At 39.4% G+C, this 18,538-nt stretch overlaps 1 protein-coding gene across 1 annotated transcript in view; it reads left to right on the top strand.

The window, feature by feature from the left end:
- The window catches only part of UBE2J1 (ubiquitin conjugating enzyme E2 J1), a 128,775-nt gene that overhangs the window by 25,022 nt on the left and 85,215 nt on the right, over positions 1-18,538 (top strand). Inside the window, 6 exon segments of the mRNA XM_053712037.1 lie at positions 18,229-18,263; positions 18,265-18,304; positions 18,306-18,332; positions 18,334-18,360; positions 18,456-18,500; positions 18,502-18,532. Coding sequence (XP_053568012.1) covers positions 18,229-18,263; positions 18,265-18,304; positions 18,306-18,332; positions 18,334-18,360; positions 18,456-18,500; positions 18,502-18,532 — 205 coding nt within the window.

The following is an 18,538-nucleotide window of genomic DNA, read 5'->3' as shown; positions in this document are numbered from 1 at the left end:
TTTGCCACTTCCTGTTAGCAGGAGGATAATATCCCACAAGTAAAGGATGAATCGTGGACTCGTCGTACCATAGAAAGAAATTAATTTATCAGGTAAAGCATAAATTTACTTTTTTTCTTAAAGGGACATATTACTTATATTCTAAATCGCTTGAAAGTGCTGCAGCATAACTGTATAAGGCTGATAGGAAAATAGCAACCTGAACATCTCTATGTAAAAAAGGAAGATATTTTACCTCACAATTTCTTTAAAAAGTTTTATACTTTCAGTTACTGCCCAGCTGCAGTTAAAATGAAAAAAAAAAAAAGGAAGAAAAGGAGACAGCAGCCAAATCAGCGTGCTGAGGTCATGAACTCTTTTACTGTTATCTCTTGAGATTTCACCTTAACTTTCATGAGTAAACCTTAAAGGGACACTACCACCCCAAACATTTTCTTTCTGATTCAAGTAGAGAATGCAATTTTAAAACATCATTCCAATTTACTTCTATTATCTAGTTTGCTTCATTATCTAGTTTGCTTCATTATTAAGCTATCCTCTGTTGAAGAAATAGCAATGCACATGGTGTGAGCCAATCATATGAGGCATATATGTACAGCAACCAATCAGCAGCTACTGAGCATATCTAGATATGCTTTTCAGCTCAGTGTATCAAGAGAATAAAGCAAATTAGATAATAGAAGTAAATTAGAAAGATATTGCAAATTGCTTGTTATTTCTAAATCATAAAAGAAAAACAATTGTGTTTCATGTCCCTTTTAACCTGATAGGGAAATAACATGAGTGTGCATGAGGCACACCCTCCCCTTTTTGAAGGTCTTTTAACAATGGGATGTGTATACTTAGGACATTTTGAGGTAAAATATCTTTCTTTTTTACATAGAGCTGTTAAGATGATATTGAGTTTTTTACAGCTATCTGCATCACTTTTTTAAGTGTTTCAACATTTGGGTATCATGGCCTTTTAAGAGAGGTTCATGCCTACTAGAAAATAACTTTATTATGAGTCTCTAGACATACCAGATTTTTTTTTTTTTTTTTTTTTTTTTTTTATTATTTGTTTTTATTGAGGTATAAATTGCATATACAAACTTCATGCAGTTTCAATGGAACAGAGCTCAGAAACATAATGGTTGATAATAAGCTCATTGTACAAAAACAAACTTGGCATGTTAATGAGTATAACAAGAAACAAAAGCGTACCTCACAAACCTCATTTTTAGGATAAATGATTTTCCCCCCTATTTGAAATAAAGCAGCCACTTTTGGGCCACTGCCAAACAGGTAAAATTAGGGAGGGGAACAAAGGGAAATAGGGTGGGTGGGGCCACTTTTGGACCCATTCTATGGAAACTTATGTTTATACATGCAGATATAAATAAAAGATATGCAAATGATGGGTTTTGTGTAAAGGGTACAAGGATTTGGTAACTGGAGATTTATATACATGTGGCAGTTACCTTCTAACGCACTCTCTAACACACTTAGCATTTCTTCATGTTTAGAGGGGAATTACATATATAAACAGTAAGGTATACGGCGCCCTGCAAGTATAGCTACCTCAACAGTATCAGGCAAACTTCAATCACCAGACAGAATACCAGTGGCTATCAACAATTGTAGCAGGCATTAACACGGATTAACATTATTTTTGCCCCTATTGACATCTTCCTATATAGCAGGGCCGTAACAGCAACCTGCCCTTGAAATTAGGGGGTTACCACATAAGAGGGGTAAACTGGATATACAATCGCAATTGAACAGCTGTGCCCATGAGACATAGGAAGATGCATATGGCCAAAGTTGTAAGCAATCGTTAGAAAGAAGTCAGGGCATGGAACAAACAGTGTCCCTCCAACCTGATGTTCCGTTGCCGCCATTAGGGCTCATAAGTTCCATGTGCAAACAGATAAATTCGGTAGAACTGCTAGATACTATACAGTGATAATAAATATAGAACAGATTGCATTTCTGGGGGTACATTAAAGTTAAGGGAAGAAACATTAGCTAAGAAAGGTTTATTAAGTCTGCGTCCGGATTAAATGAGCAACATGAGGCACGCCAGTATATGCACACCGTAATAAGGGGAGCTATATAGAACTGGTGAGGTTAATGGTAATGGCAGAGAATTAAACATGTCAATCCCACAAAGGCATATGTAGTACACATTAAACGTCAACTTAAGCAAGGCAAAGATAACACAGTTACAAGTCCTAGGAATCAGGCAGGTCCCTCTTAACACCCGTTATAATGTTTAAGGCCCATTTTGACTCCCGCAGTTAATGCTATGGTTGACCCTACAGAAATTTTTCTTTAGCCTATGCTGCCTTTTGAGACAGGCTTCCGTGTACAGAGACAATGTTTTTAGTAGCATTTTTAGTCCCTGTCAGTAAGCCTCATGTGGGGAGCAGCTCCAGCTTCTCCTAAGATGATCCGGTCTCTGCTATAGCCCCACCCGGGTCACCGCACGCAGGACGGAGTGTCTCTAGCATGTCTCCCACAGGTAGGATCCCAATTTGGAACCGTCTGTAGCTCTTTTCCAGTGTCTCCACACTGACTGTACACCCTGACGAATCGCTTTCTTTCTGGGCTGACTGGGGTTCTAGGCGTCTCAGGACGTGGATCTTGTGCGTTATATATATTAATCCTAGCGTGTCCTCTTTCCCCTGCAGCAGACCCTCTATCCCATCTTAGCTTACCTCCTCTAGCAAGCCGTTGATGCTGGGCTGATTGGGGGCTGTTGGCCTGTGAGGGGGTTCTGTACCGCGGGGATTGTTCCAGGTTTAGGAATATCTGTCCCAATCCATTGTGTGTGAAAGCGGGGTCTAGCCCCTGTCCGACTGTTAAGGGATTACTTGCGCCAGTCATCTCTAGTTTCTCTCTGCCGACCGACAGCACCTTGTTTATTGCGGTTCCGCTGACATGCTGGTTAGCAGGCGGGGCTCAAAAATTTGGAGTGTACCATTAATTGCAAAGACAAGAAGAAATCTTGCAAGAAAGGGGATAGGCCTGTCAGGCTCTAAGCATATATTTTAAACAAACCACTGGTTTAGATTATCAGCACAAGATAGTAATTCATGGAAAAGAGCAATGCTCTATGTCAGGGAGTAACTAGAACCCCATATATCCAATTTTGAACTTAGAATGAAGTTAAAATTGTCTCAGAAAACCATTCATACTGACAAAATCTTTATTAAGAGACAAAGGATAAAGTCCTTTGTGGATACATTTGCTCAATACTGTACACCCAGTTGGATTAAATGAGCATAATAACTACAATGTTTTCTTGCAAACCTAATAAATCACTGAACGACTAATATGCAGATCGGTTACTCATTTAAAATTGTTTGCATACACAAAGTTTCAGTCAAGTGTTTGAATAGTTTTATAAAATTGAAAAGGGCACATACATTAGCAAATCTCTTTGCTATCTCATATCTATGTCACCTATCACATTATTAGAATATAACTTTACCATACTTATTTAATAGTATGTTTTTCTACCTTCACCATGTCTGTTATTAATGTCAAACACCACGCTTGATATTCCAGAGCACATTTTATATTTTATATAAAAAACCTTCCAAGTGATCGTGTTTTATTTCCCCACTCTCACGTTGAATATTTATTATATTTTATCCAAATACAAGGTGCAATCTCACAACAAGTACTCTAGCACATTTCCCTTACACTTTTTCTATTTTTCTGCATCACGTATAAACTGGAACTGATCAAACACAACATGATACTGCATTGCTTAACACTATTGTAAATTATACTGACAAGTGCACACAAAAAGTGCAGGCATTACAGCTTATGATATCCAAGCAGCTTAATGAATCATTCCTTTTTGCTCATTTGATCGTCTCTGTTTTACAGATCGAGTCTTTCTGTCACATGAATTTTACCTGACAACAGGTGATGCTCGCAAAGATTATTTGATTGGGTCAGTCATAGGTGCGTCCCATCTATACTAACCAATACCATCCCGAGCAATCTGATACTCGGTGAGCCAATCGATGATCCTGACTGGGTCTTTCAAAAAGAATATAACATTACAAGTCCGGCCGGCGCGTACCCCTCTGAAGAAGCGTTATGTGAAACGCGAGTCAGGGGCATTGTTCACGAGGTCATAGTACCTCACTGCTTTTAGCCGCTCGCTCGCTAATATACTTTCTAATACTTATTGAATATATGACGTGTGTGAAATTGGAAGCAGACTAACAGTAATACAGTCTCCGATATAGTAGAGACTTTTAGTAGATCAAGATATGAACGTTTTGAGTGTTATTAGCTAGAAGTAATATTAATTTTCAGCCTCCGCTATAGAAGAGGCTTACTTCAGCCAGGGGTTATGAGAGTTTCCTTACTTTGCCTAAATTTGTTATAACTGATATTCAACAATACATTAACCCCATATATGTTTGGCAACTAAGGGGGCAACTTGATATTTGTGCTAGGCTCACGTTAATATCAAACTAAAGGAATAGGTTAACCAAAATCTATGATACTAATATATAGGTTATAAACACTGTGGTACATTACCTAAATACCTATATATACATGGTATGGTAAACCTGGTATTAACCAAAGTTACAACAAACAGTGCAGCCTAGCATATATATGTTTTGTAACTGGGAGACATTAGATATTGATTTATATTTCAGCTGTGCTAATATGTATCAAAATATACAAATGTAACCATTAGAGAGCACCGCACATACCAGTTAAACATTGAGAATATTGGGTCAACAAAATATCGCTTAGGTCAGACTCTAAAATATATTTTCTCTCTGAGAACATTGCTGAAGCTCCCAGTCATATTGCAATTTATTTAATCGATCTCTGTGATAATCGTATACTATTGGTGTCCACCATTTTTTGCACATAGCATCTATATTATCTCTGAACAACATTGCTGAATTCAAGCCTTCAGTTATATTGCAATACAATCAATTCATCCTCTTAGTGATATTAAGCGCTACCCCTGTGCTCCCCATAAGTGCACAAACTACTGAACCTTATGACACCCTGAATGCTAAAAATTGAATAAGCTATATATATATATCCTAGCTATATTCCCTTGTACACTCCATCCAAAGGTCCACCATTTACTGTAGGAACAGTTATTCTGCAAATTACAATTTTTAGGAATCTTTCAACATTTGCTCTATTAGATATCCTTAAGAATTCTACTTGCAGAGACTTACTATTTTAAATACTATTTTCTATTTCACACGCCATACACTGCATTCTCTTTAATTAAGAAGAGCTTGAGCTATTTTTAACAGTGTATGTGTGAATGTTTGTCCTGAGTCCTGCTGGACTTTATCCCTTTGTCTCTTAATAAAGATTTTGTCAGTATGAATGGTTTTCTGAGACAATTTTAACTTCATTCTAAGTTCAAAATTGGATATAATGGGGTTCTAGTTACTCCCTGACATAGAGCATTGCTCTTTTCCATGAATTACTATCTTGTGCTGATAATCTAAACCAGTGGGTTGTTTAAAATATATGCTTAGAGCCTGACAGGCCTATCCCCTTTCTTGCAAGATTTCTTCTTGTCTTTGCAATTAATGGTACATCCATATGTATCTTTCCTGTCTCTCTCTTAAAATTATAGGGGCTAATATACTTATAGTCTTTATCATATAATTTCTCCCTACAATTTTTTATCTAGTCTTAACCCACTAGCCCTCAGCCCCCCTTTTTCTACGTAATTGGGCTCAAAAATTTGCAGTGTGTGGAGGGCTCGGGGTCCTCTGCACGCTTTGCATTTAATAAAACAAACTCAGTTTTAGCCATTTGCCCCTCATATGTCCATGCTGTCGCCATCTTTTCTGTGAGCTGCAGGAAATGTTCATTTCAGGAGGTTACGGATCTCCTTAAAGTAGTAAAGCTGCTTCAGGTTCCATGCTGTCGAAATTTTCAAAGTTGTCAGTGTCTACGCACTGGCATACCCGGCTTACAAGGTACCGGGGGGGGTGTTGAGAGCCTCTCACTGAATTGACTGCCTTAGGCCTCAACTCTCGGATCCGTTATTAAGTGTGGTAGTCCCCACGTTTATGGTATCATTCGATTCCTCTTTGTAAGTAGAGCTTAGTTATCAGGGAGAGGTAGATGGGAGATCCTCACAAACACTAATAGAAGGCAAAATATTAATGTCTCACTCAGACACAACTGATAATGCGTCCATTCAAGGAGCTGCCCCAGAGTCACGCCCCAGATTTTTTTTTTACTGTGCATATAATGTTTAATCCCCAAGCAAATCCTGATGTGTTGTTGTACTTTTTAAAACATCTATTTTCTAATACTGCTCGGAATACCATTTGAAAGAGCAAGCAATCCTCTGCTCCAAATGAGGGGCCTTGGAGGTTTGTAGCTGCTAAGGGAGCTGAGATCGAGGTTTGATAAACTTCCCCCAATCCAGCTCCCTTGCAGCTACTGGTGCATTTTGGTTCAGCCCCTCTGTGGCATTACTATGTTCATGCGTAGTACCATCAATTGGCTCTCCCATGAAGCCTGGGAGTGCACCCACTAGGCCAACCAATGATCCCTGTCCTGTAGTTTGGATATTGCCCAAAAAAAGCATTTGATCAGTGATTCCCCTGCATGATTGAAAAGGGCTCTTGTCATGCGTCTACACGCCGCAATGTGCATGATGAGCGCATCAAAGCAGTTAAACACATAGTCAAAAGTTGTGCTCCTGTAGCACGCAATATTAGGATACAGCTGATGAGCAAATGAGAGGCAGTGATACATGTGTATGCTGTACACTACCCACTAGCCTTTTTTTATCTAGAGCAGAATGGGGTTGTTTTAGAAGTGCAACTAGGTGAGTTTAAATGCGCTCTTTATTTTACCTGTATATTTATGTCTACATTGGAATGGCCCTATGAGTATCTCTGGTTAGAAGTTGAAATAAAGCTCTTCAGTTTAAAATGCCTGTCCTTTGCAGATGTCCTTGGAGATAATTACTATACCAGAAACCCTGGTATTCAAGTTGTGTCTAAAGCAGTGGGGGTTTATATCAACAAATACACATCATTTGGGGTTCATTTGTTTTACCCCCAGTAAACTGTTCTATACGTCAATTCAATCTAGTGCATTGCTGCTTATCCACTTCATAAAGGGACATTCAGCCAAAACTGAAATCATATTTTTCTTTTGAATATAAGCAATTTTTTCAATTTACTTGCATTAACAACAATGCTTCTAGCTGAAAGCTAACCTTTTTTAAGTGGGAGCGTTAACTGTGCACATGTGAAGCATATCTAAATATGCTGCATACACCAGCATTTTAAACAGTATGTCTGCTAAGGAACCATTAATGTCTGTGTTGTGTTGGTGACAACTAAGTTTTCAAGATATAAGCAGCTGCTAGTTTTCTGAGCAGGACACACTGTTTAAAATGTTTGTTATTAAGCATATTTAGATTTGCTTCACATGCACAGTAAAGGTTAACACCTAAAATATTTCTATCCAAAAGTGAAATGCATTGATGTGCTTCCAATTTTGTCTGGAATGTACCTTGATGCATTTCTTAAAACCTCTCTAGAGTACTATGGTCAAATAAAAAAAGATTTTAAAACCTGTTTTTTTTTTCTCCTTTTTTTTCCCCCTTTTATGTAGCGGTTTTAAACGATTGATGAAAGAAGCAGCCGAATTAAAGGATCCAACAGACCAACTACCATGCTCAGCCACTAGAGGTAAGTGTTACGGAATGGGAAGTGGTAGCAGACAATCCTATACACAGATAATATCTGTACAGTACAGGTAGCCCTCAGTTTACGCCGGAGTTAGGTTCCAGAAGGAATGGTTGTAAATCGAAACCGTTGTAAATTGAAACCCAGTTTATAATTTGAGTCAATGGGAAGTTGAGGGAGTTAGGTTCCAGGCCCATCTCAAAAAAAAGTAACACCGAATACATTATTTTTAAAGCTTTGAAATGAAGACTTTAAATGCTAAACAGCATTTATAACCTATTAAAATAATCAACACAAACACAGAATATATAATTAAACTAAGTTAAATGACCAAAAACATTTGCTAAAACAGCATCAAAACCTAATAAAATAATACCACACAACCAGACTTTACTTGCATTTTTCTGCAAAACAGTTCTTTCTATGCATTCCAATCTGGACTGATTTATAGACAGGAAGATCTTGTTCCCTTTTGAAAATCTGCTCGATAGCTCAGGTCTGGTTAAACCTGATTAATTTTAGCTTGCCTTGGCTTGCATATCTTTGCTGCAACACAAGCAGACAGCTCCACCTACTGGCTATTTTAATCAATGCACTGCTTCTCAATGCTTTTCAATAGCAGTCACATGACTGAAAAAACGTTTGTTATTCTGAAAACGGTGCAAATTGTACCGTTTTTAAACCGAGGGCCACCTGTATATTCTTTTATACCACAGTAAGCTATATTTAGGTAATATATGGTGTATGAAGCATTGTTTAAATGTTTCTGATTATTCACTTTGATAAGTTATTTCTCTCGCTGTTGTAGAGCTATGCCCAGGACTGGTGGGTATTATTATCCTCCTCATCCTGTATTTATAAAGAACCAACATGCTACATTAGGTATGAAATTGCAGAGTGCAATAATTAAGACATATAAATGAATAAAAGAGAGGGTCCAGTCCTTGAGTCACTGTTAGCTGTAAACCACCTTTACAAGAGGTGATTAGTTGGACAGATGGACTACATACTAAAGGACATACATGGGATAGTTAAGGGTGATGAACCAGAGGCAAGAGGAACAGCTTAATGTACTTTGTATGCATACCTAACAGGTGTATTAGAACTAGAAGGACATTTTATTGAGCAGGTTAAGGGGTTCTGAGTAATAGATGCCATTGAGGAAAAGTTTTGCAGTTGGGAGTGTGAGGAAGTTATGATAAATGTGAAGAGTTAAGTATATCGTTGGCAGAGAGGAGGGAAAGGGAAGTATAGTATTTGCAGGTAAGGAAATACACAAAGGAGGGTGCAGTGTTAGTGCAAGCTTTGCATGTTTGGCCAAGAGATTGAATTTTATTTTTGAAGTGATGTTAAAATTCAGACTTTAACCGTAATATATCCGACAAAGCGTTTTACCGCATGCGGTCAAACGCCCGATATATTCTGACATTTCCAATTTTGAATTTCACAGCTAAATAGTGCCATCTAGCGGTGACTTACTATGTGTGGTGCAAAAATGAAATAAAACCTGCCGGCAGCAGTTTTATTTAATTTATAGTGTTAAGAATGTTGCAATGTGTGTATGTATGTATGTATGTATGTATATATATATATATATATATATATATATATATATATATATATATATATATATATATATATATATATATATATATATATTTACACACAGTATATGTAAAAACAGAACGGGCAGACACTCATGTAGTTCAGAATAAATCCACTTTTACTGTAACAAGGGCAGCAGTACAACAGAGCAACGTTTCGGGGCTTGCACCCCCTCCTCAGGCTCAATACAAATGAACATATAATCCAACCCTTAAATAGCCAAACAACCCCGCCTCCTCCATACATGACATCGTCACAACTCATAATATGATATACAATTTAAAGTGCCAACACAATTAAACAAAAAAAACAAAGAAGTTCAAAAATTCATTATTTCCATAAGGCACAAAAAGAAAAAAAAGAAAAACAGTGATCACCATTTGAAAACAAATATCTATCACAATTTCAAAACTTATTATAATTGATAAAAATAATAATAATCACAAAAAACTAAATACTGAAATTATTGATCTTAGTTTCTTTAAATATCCTAATTTTTTTTAAAATTTATTCTACTTTATTGAGAATTCATCTCTTAGTTCTTTTTTAAAAAAAAACGTAAATTAAAGCAAACACGCTAAATTATATTCCCTATTAAGGCCTTTAGGATGTAAAGTATTGAGTCTATGTATCCACATAGCCTCTTTTTTAAGTATTCAAACAAGCAAACAGTTCACAGTTCCGATGCAAGGAAAGGCAGGGAGACATCAGTGCTCTGATGAACTGCCAGTAAGGCAGGAAACGCGTCAGCCAAAGTCTGTCTGTTTGCAGTGACTTGTCAACATTTTTAATGCAAGTATAAATAAATATATATTATTTTAATTGCCGACATCTCTCCCTGCCTTTCCTTGCATCGGATCTATGAACTGTTTGCTTGTTTGAAAATTTAATTTGAATCTTACGGGTTCTGGAGAGCCCCAGCAGCGCCGGAGCTTGGAGCAGTCTCACACCTTACACTGAGCAGGTGTGTTACAGAGGCGGCACGGTGAAGTCCACTACACACTGAAAATTGCTTCGCAGACTACATGCTATTAGCAAGAATTTGGACTGCGTACATTGGTATTTATACCTTTACGGCGGGCTTCAGAGGAGTGTGGTGAGTCCTTTGTTTTCTCATAATTGGATGTTACACGTAACTTTATGCTTAATTGGTGTTATCCGCAACTGTGGGGTTCCTGTTTGGAATTGTTTACACCAATATACAACTAACTATACTGCTATTCACGGATACTGTTAACAAACAAATTTTCCACAAATTCTCGCTGATGTTTCTCTTTTTTAAGTAGCATTCTTCCCCTATCAAAACCAATAGTTCCTCTATAAACCTGATCCAGTACCATAAAACGCAATTCATTCACTTGATGTCCCCTCTCATGAAAGTGATAAGGGACAGGAAGGTGTCTCATTTTAGGATTCCTAATCGTCGACTTATGTTGGGTTAAGCGCTCCTTAAGGGCCTGGGTAGTCTCTCCAATATACAATAAGCCACATGGGCATTTGAGCGCATACACCACATAAGTAGATTGGCAAGTAAAATAACATTTGATATGAAATAATTTACCAGAAAAGGGATGACTGATAGTTTTACCCTTAATAATACTATTGCAATGGGAGCAATTTAAACAAGGAAAAGTCCCATTCTCCACTGGTTTGAACACACTTTGTTTAATTCTAGGGGGCTTAACCTTAGCTCTCATTAGTTGTCTTCCAAGGGAATTACCCCTCCTAAAGGATGAAAAGGAGGATGTTTGAAGTCCTCAATTTCTGGCATAGAGTCCCTTAGCATAAACCAATGTCTACAAATTACTTTATGCAATGTAACACTTATGCTTTTGAAATTAGAAACAAAGGCCAATTTCTTGGTCCCACTAATTTCATCCCTTGGTTGAAGATCAATAGAATCCAATTCTCTAGAGGAATAACCTCTATCTTGGAACCTCTTGCGCATCTCATTTAAGAGCAATGAACAAGTTAAAGGATCGGAGACTATCCTCTTCACACTCCTAAAAACCCTAGGAGGATGATTGCCTTGATGGGACAATAAAGTATTTTTGTTCGTAGACTTTCTAAAGATATCTGTTTCAAAGTGGTCACCAACACACATTACCAATGTGTCAAGAAACGCAACTTGATTAATATGATAATTAGCTGTGAATTTAACAGCTGCCACCTTTTCCTGTATCCTATTGCGGAACACCTCAATGGATTCCATGTTTCCTCGCCATACAATAAAAAGATAATCTATATAACACCACCATGCCAAACAATTATGAAAATCAGGATCAGTATATACCACTTGTTCTTCCAATTGATCCATAAAAAGGCAGGCGTAGGCTGGAGCAGCATTCAAACCCATTGAGGTGCCCTGCAGTTGCAGAAAAAAACTGTCATCAAAGGAAAAAACATAATTTATGCTTACCTGATAAATTTATTTCTCTTGTAGTGTAGTCAGTCCACGGGTCATCCATTACTTATGGAATATATCTCTTCCTAACAGGAAGCTGCAAGAGGATCACCCAAGCAAAGCTGCTATATAGCTCCTCCCCTCACATGTCCTATTCAGTCATTCGACCAAAACCAGACGAGAAAGGAGAAACCATAGGGTGCAGTGGTGACTGGAGTTTAATTAAAATTTAGATCTGCCTTTAAAGACAGGGCGGGCCGTGGACTGACTACACTACAAGAGAAATAAATTTATCAGGTAAGCATAAATTATGTTTTCTCTTGTTAAGTGTAGTCAGTCCACGGGTCATCCATTACTTATGGAATACCAATACCAAAGCTAAAGTACACGGATGAAGGGAGGGACAAGGCAGGAACCTTAAACAGAAGGAACCACTGCCTGAAGCACCTTTCTCCCAAAAATAGCCTCCGAAGAAGCAAAAGTGTCAAATTTGTAAAATTTTGAAAAAGTGTGAAGTGAAGACCAAGTTGCAGCCTTGCAAATCTGTTCAACAGAGGCCTCATTTTTAAAAGCCCAGGTGGAAGCCACAGCTCTAGTAGAATGAGCTGTAATCCTTTCAGGAGGCTGCTGTCCAGCAGTCTCATAGGCTAAACGTATTATGCTACGAAGCCAAAAAGAGAGAGAGGTAGCCGAAGCCTTTTGACCTCTTCTCTGTCCAGAGTAAACGACAAACAGGGAAGAAGTTTGACGAAAATCTTTAGTTGCCTGCAAATAGAACTTCAGGGCACGGACTACGTCCAGATTATGCAAAAGTCGTTCCTTCTTTGAAGAAGGGTTAGGACACATTGATGGAACAACAATCTCTTGATTTATAATCCTGTTAGTAACTACCTTAGGTAAGAACCCAGGTTTAGTATGCAGAACTACCTTGTCTGAATGAAAAATCAGATAAGGAGAATCACAATCTAAGGCAGATAACTCAGAGACTCTTCGAGCCGAGGAAATAGCCATCAAAAACAGAACCTTCCAGGATAACAGCTTGATATCAATGGAATGAAGGGGTTCAAATGGAACGCCTTGAAGAACGTTCAGAACTAAGTTTAAGCTCCACGGCGGAGCAACAGTCTTAAACACAGGCTTAATGCTAGCTAAAGCCTGACAAAAAGCCTGAACGTCTGGAACTTCTGCCAGACGTTTGTGTAGAAGAATAGACAGAGCAGAAATCTGTCCCTTTAACGAACTAGCAGATAAGCCCTTTTCTAAACCCTCTTGTAGAAAAGACAATATCCTAGGAATCCTAACCTTACTCCATGAGTAACTCTTGGATTCGCACCAATATAAATATTTACGCCATATCTTATGGTAAATTCTTCTGGTAACAGGCTTCCTAGCCTATATTAAGGTATCAATAACCGACTCCGAGAAGCCACGCTTTGATAGAATCAAGCGTTCAATCTCCATGCAGTCAGCCTCAGAGAAATTAGATTTGGATAGTTGAAAGGACCCTGAATTAGAAGGTCCTGTCTCAGAGGTAGAGACCACGGTGGGCAGGACGACATGTCCACTAGGTCTGCATACCAGGTCCTGCGTGGCCACGCAGGTGCTATCAGAATCACTGAAGCTCTCTCCTGTTTGATCTTGGCAATCAAACGAGGAAGCATCGGAAATGGTGGAAACACATAAGCCATGTTGAAGACCCAAGGGGCTGTCAGAGCATCTATCAGCACCGCCCCCGGGTCCCTGGACCTGGATCCGTAACAAGGAAGCTTGGCGTTCTGGCGAGACGCCATGAGATCCAGATCTGGTTTGCCCCAACGATGAATCAGTTGAGCAAAGACTTCCGGATGAAGTTCCCACTCCCCCGGATGAAAAGTCTGGCGACTTAGAAAATCCGCCTCCCAGATCTCCACACCTGGGATGTAAATCGCTGACAGGTGGCAAGAGTGAGACTCTGCCCAGCGAATTATCTTTGAGACTTCCAACATCGCTAGGGAACTTCTGGTTCCCCCTTGATGGTTGATGTAAGCCACAGTCGTGATGTTGTCCGACTGAAATCTGATGAACCTCAGAGTTGCTAACTGAGGCCAAGCTAGGAGAGCATTGAATATTGCTCTTAATTCCAGAATATTTATTGGGAGGAGTTTCTCCTCCTGAGTCCATAGTCCCTGAGCCTTCAGGGAGTTCCAGACTGCGCCCCAGCCTAGAAGGCTGGCGTCTGTTGTTACAATCGTCCAATCTGGCCTGCGAAAGGTCATCCCCTTGGACAGATGTGGCCGAGAAAGCCACCATAGAAGAGAATCTCTGGTCTCTTGATCCAGATTTAGCAGGGGGGACAAATCTGAGTAATCCCCATTCCACTGACTTAGCATGCACAATTGCAGCGGTCTGAGATGCAGGCGCGCAAATGGTACTATGTCCATTGCCGCTACCATTAAGCCGATTACTTCCATGCACTGAGCTACTGACGGGTGTGGAATGGAATGAAGGACACGGCAAGCATTTAGAAGTTTTGATAACCTGGCCTCCGTCAGGTAAATTTTCATCTCTACAGAATCTATAAGAGTCCCTAGAAAGGGAACCCTTGTAAGTGGTAATAGAGAACTCTTTTCCACGTTCACCTTCCACCCATGCGACCTCAGAAATGCCAGAACTATCTCTGTATGAGACTTGGCAGTTTGAAAACTTGACGCTTGTATCAGAATGTCGTCTAGGTACGGAGTCACCGCTATGCCTCGCGGTCTTAGTACCGCCAGAAGGAACGAGGAAATCTCCCTCGTGGAGGAGAAGTTTTGAAGTCCAGGAGATATCCCTGAGATATGATCTCCAACGCCCAGGGATCCTGGACATCTCTTGCCCAAGCCTGGGCGAAGAGAGAAAGTCTGCCCCCCACTAGATCCGTTTCCGGATAGGGGGCCCTCTCTTCATGCTGTCTTAGGGGCAGCAGCAGGTTTCTTGGCCTGCTTGCCCTTGTTCCAGGACTGGTTAACTTTCCAGCCCTGTCTGTAACGAGCAACAGCTCTTTCCTGTTTTGGAGCGGAGGAAGTTGATGCTGCTCCTGCCTTGAAGTTACGAAAGGCACGAAAATTAGACTGTTTGGCCTTTGATTTGGCCCTGTCCTGAGGTAGAGCATGGCCCTTACCTCCCGTAATGTCAGCTATAATTTCTTTCAAGCCGGGCCCGAATAAGGTCTGCCCTTTGAAAGGAATATTAAGCAATTTAGATTTAGAAGTCACGTCAGCTGACCAGGATTTAAGCCATAGCGCTCTGCGCGCTTGGATGGCGAATCCGGAGTTCTTAGCCGTAAGTTTGGTTAAATGTACGACGGTATCAGAAACAAATGCGTTAGCTAGCTTAAGTGCTTTAAGCTTGTTCATAATTTCACCCAATGGAGCTGTGCGAATGGCCTCTTCCAGAGACTCAAACCAGAATGCCGCCGCAGCAGTGACAGGCGCAATGCATGCAAGGGGCTGTAAGATAAACCTTGTTGAACAAACATTTTCTTAAGGTAACCCTCTAATTTCTTATCCATTGGATCTGAAAAGGCACAACTATCCTCCACCGGGATAGTGGTACGCTTAGCTAAAGTAGAAACTGCTCCCTCCACCTTAGGGACCGTCTGCCATAAGTCTCGTGTGGTGGTGTCTATAGGGAACATTTTCCTAAATATGGGAGGAGGGGAAAAAAGGCACACCAGGTCTATCCCACTCCTTGCTAATAATCTCTGTAAGCCTGTTTAGGTATAGGAAACACGTCAGTACACACCGGTACCCGCATAGTATCTATCCAACCTACATAATTTTTCTGGAATTGCAACCGTGTTAACAATCATTCAGAGCCGCTAATACCTCCCCTAGCATATGCGGAGGTTCTCAAGCTTAAATTTAAAATTAGAAATCCTTGAATCCAGTCTCCCTGGATCAGATCCGTCACCCACAGAATGAAGCTCTCCGTCTTCATGTTCTGCAAACTGTGACGCAGTATCTGACATGGCTCCTCACCCTCATCCCGCGCGCTCTGTCCTTAACCCAGAGCTATCGCGCTTGCCTCTTAATTCTGGCAATTTAGATAATACTTCTGTCATAACAGTAAGCCATGTCTTGCAAAGTGATTTGTAAGGGTCCTCCCTGATGTACTTTGGCGCCACAAAATCACGCACCTCCTGAGCGGGAGGCGAAGGTACTGACACGTGAGGAGACGTTCGTCGGCATAACTTCCCCCTCGTTGTCTGGTGATAATTTCTTTACATGCAAAGATTGACTTTTATTTAAAGTAACATCAATGCAATTAGTCACAAATTTCTTATTGGGCTCCACATTGGCCTTTAAACATAGTGAACAAAGAGATTCATCTGAAGTCAGACATGTTTAAACAGACTAGCAATGAGACTAGCAAGCTTGGAAATACCTTTTCTAAAATAAATTTACAAGCAATATAAAAAAACGCTACTGTGCCTTTAAGAAGCACAAAAAACTGTCACAGTTGAAATAACAATGAACCAAAATAGTTATAGCAACCAATTTTTCACAGTAAATGTATTAAGTTAGCAAAGGATTGCACCCACCAGCAAATGGATGATTAACCCCTTAATACCCTAAAACGGATAACAATTTAATAATTAACGTTTTTAACACAGTCAAAACACACTGTCACAGGTCTGCTGTGACTGATTACCTCCCTCAAAATGAAAGCTCTCTAGAGACGATCTGGATCATGGAGGATGAAGTAGACAGATTGTGACTGAATTTTTACTGCGCAAAAAAGCGCTAAAATAGGCCCCTCCCACTCATATTACAACAGTGGGGAAGCTCAGATAACTGTTTCTATGCAGAAAACAAAGATGGCCATGTGGTAAAAATCATGCCCCAATAAGTTTTATCACCATGTACCTCACAAAAAACGATTAACATGCCATTAAACGTTTTGAACATACATTTTAAAAGTTATGAAGTGTTTATTAATAAGCCTGCTACCAGTCGCTTTTACTGCAGTTAAGGCTCATACATTATTTCAGTATTAACAGGTATTTTCAGAGTCAATTCCATTCCTTAGAAAAAATACATTCAGTGTACACACACTCATCAGCCTAATACCAGTCGCTATCACTGCATTTAAGGCTGAACTTACGTTACATTGGTAATCAGCAGTATTTTCTCAGTCAATTCCATTCCTCAGGAAAAATAATTTTACTGCACATACCTCGTTTGCAGGGGGGCCCTGCATGCTATTCCCCTTTTCTGAAGTTACCTCACTCCTCAGATGAGAACAGCAGTGGATCTTAGTTACGTCTGCTAAGATCATAGAAAACGCAGGCAGATTCTTCTTCTAATGCTGCCTGAGAACACAACAGCACACTCCGGTGCCATTTAAAATAACAAACTTTTGATTGAAGAAATAAACTAAGTTAAAAAACACCACAGACCCTCTCACAGCGACCTATCTTAGTTAGGCTGCAAGAGAAATGACTGAATTATGACATGTGAGGGGAGGAGCTCATATAGCAGCTCTGCTATGGGTGATCCTCTTGCAGCTTCCTGTTAGGAAGAGATATATTCCATAAGTAAATGGATGACCCGTGGACTGACTACACTTACAAGAGAAATAGTTATGGGTTAAACTAACTCCAATAACTCCATGAAGAAATTGATCTGTATATCTGAATATTTCTCTGATTTAACCAAAGAGGACCAGGCCACTGTTTAAACCATCATATGGGGGAATAATAGTATAAAGGACTACTAACTCCCCAAGTAGCCAAATAATGTCCTCTGGTAAATCAAAAAAAATTCTAATTTTATCCCAAAAATCATTGGTATCCTTTAAAAAAGGACCGACCATGTCTTACAAGTGGAGTTAAAAACTTTTTCAGGAATTTTGAAATAGGGGCTGAACAGGGGAGTCGATTGAGGCCCACTATAGCCTACAAGGAGGATCATAAAGATCCTTATGAATCGTAGGTAAGACATAAAAGTTAGGGGTTTTAGGGTTATGTAAATCTAGATAATGAAACATTTTCTCATTAATAATACCCTCTTTAACAGCCTTACCCAATACCTCCCTAACCCTAGACATAAAACCAGGCAAAGGATCAATATCAAGTTCCCTGTATGCCAAGATGATCACTAAGTTGTCTCAAAATTTCGTTTTTGTATTTAAAGGTATCCCATTAACAACTATGGCCCGCCCTTGTCAGCCCCTTTGATAGTAATATCAGGGTTATTTTTTAAACTATCAAGGGCAACCTTTTCAGCCATAGTTAAATTATGTCTTATATCCAAGGCAGACGTTTATTAACCAACATATCAAACTCTCTATTAATCACATTAATAAAAGTGTCTACAGAATGGTTATAAACAGACGGAATAAATTGACTTTTAACATGTAGACCAAAGTCTGATAGATCAAGACAACTCATGTCTCCTTTGAAGCCAGTGACCATATTTGATTGACTTTGCTATCCCTTTAAAGCCAGCTAGATTTCTCACTGATAAAATACAATTTTTTTTTTCTGTTCAGGATAATCTTTTTGAATGGCACTTTACAGTCAGGGGCCACAGATTCAGACTTTGATGGAGGAGTTTATCATGGAAGAAATTGTTCTTCCACCAGAATACCCCATGAAAACCTCCAAGCATCATTTTATTAACTGTGAGTGTGTACTTGAATTCACATAAAAAATTGGTGTCCTATTCTGTTTTCCGTAAAATAGAGTAAACAAAAAACTTCCTATTTTTGTTTTGCAGGCAAATGGAAGATTTGAAGTTGGGAAGAAAATATGTTTGAGCATTTTCTGGACATCACCCTGAAACATGGCAACCTTCTTGAG

This window comes from Bombina bombina, chromosome 4 (genome assembly GCF_027579735.1).
Source record: "Bombina bombina isolate aBomBom1 chromosome 4, aBomBom1.pri, whole genome shotgun sequence".
NCBI lineage: Eukaryota > Metazoa > Chordata > Amphibia > Anura > Bombinatoridae > Bombina > Bombina bombina.
Note: the sequence above shows the minus strand (reverse complement) of the source record. Positions and strands in the feature narration are given on the sequence as shown.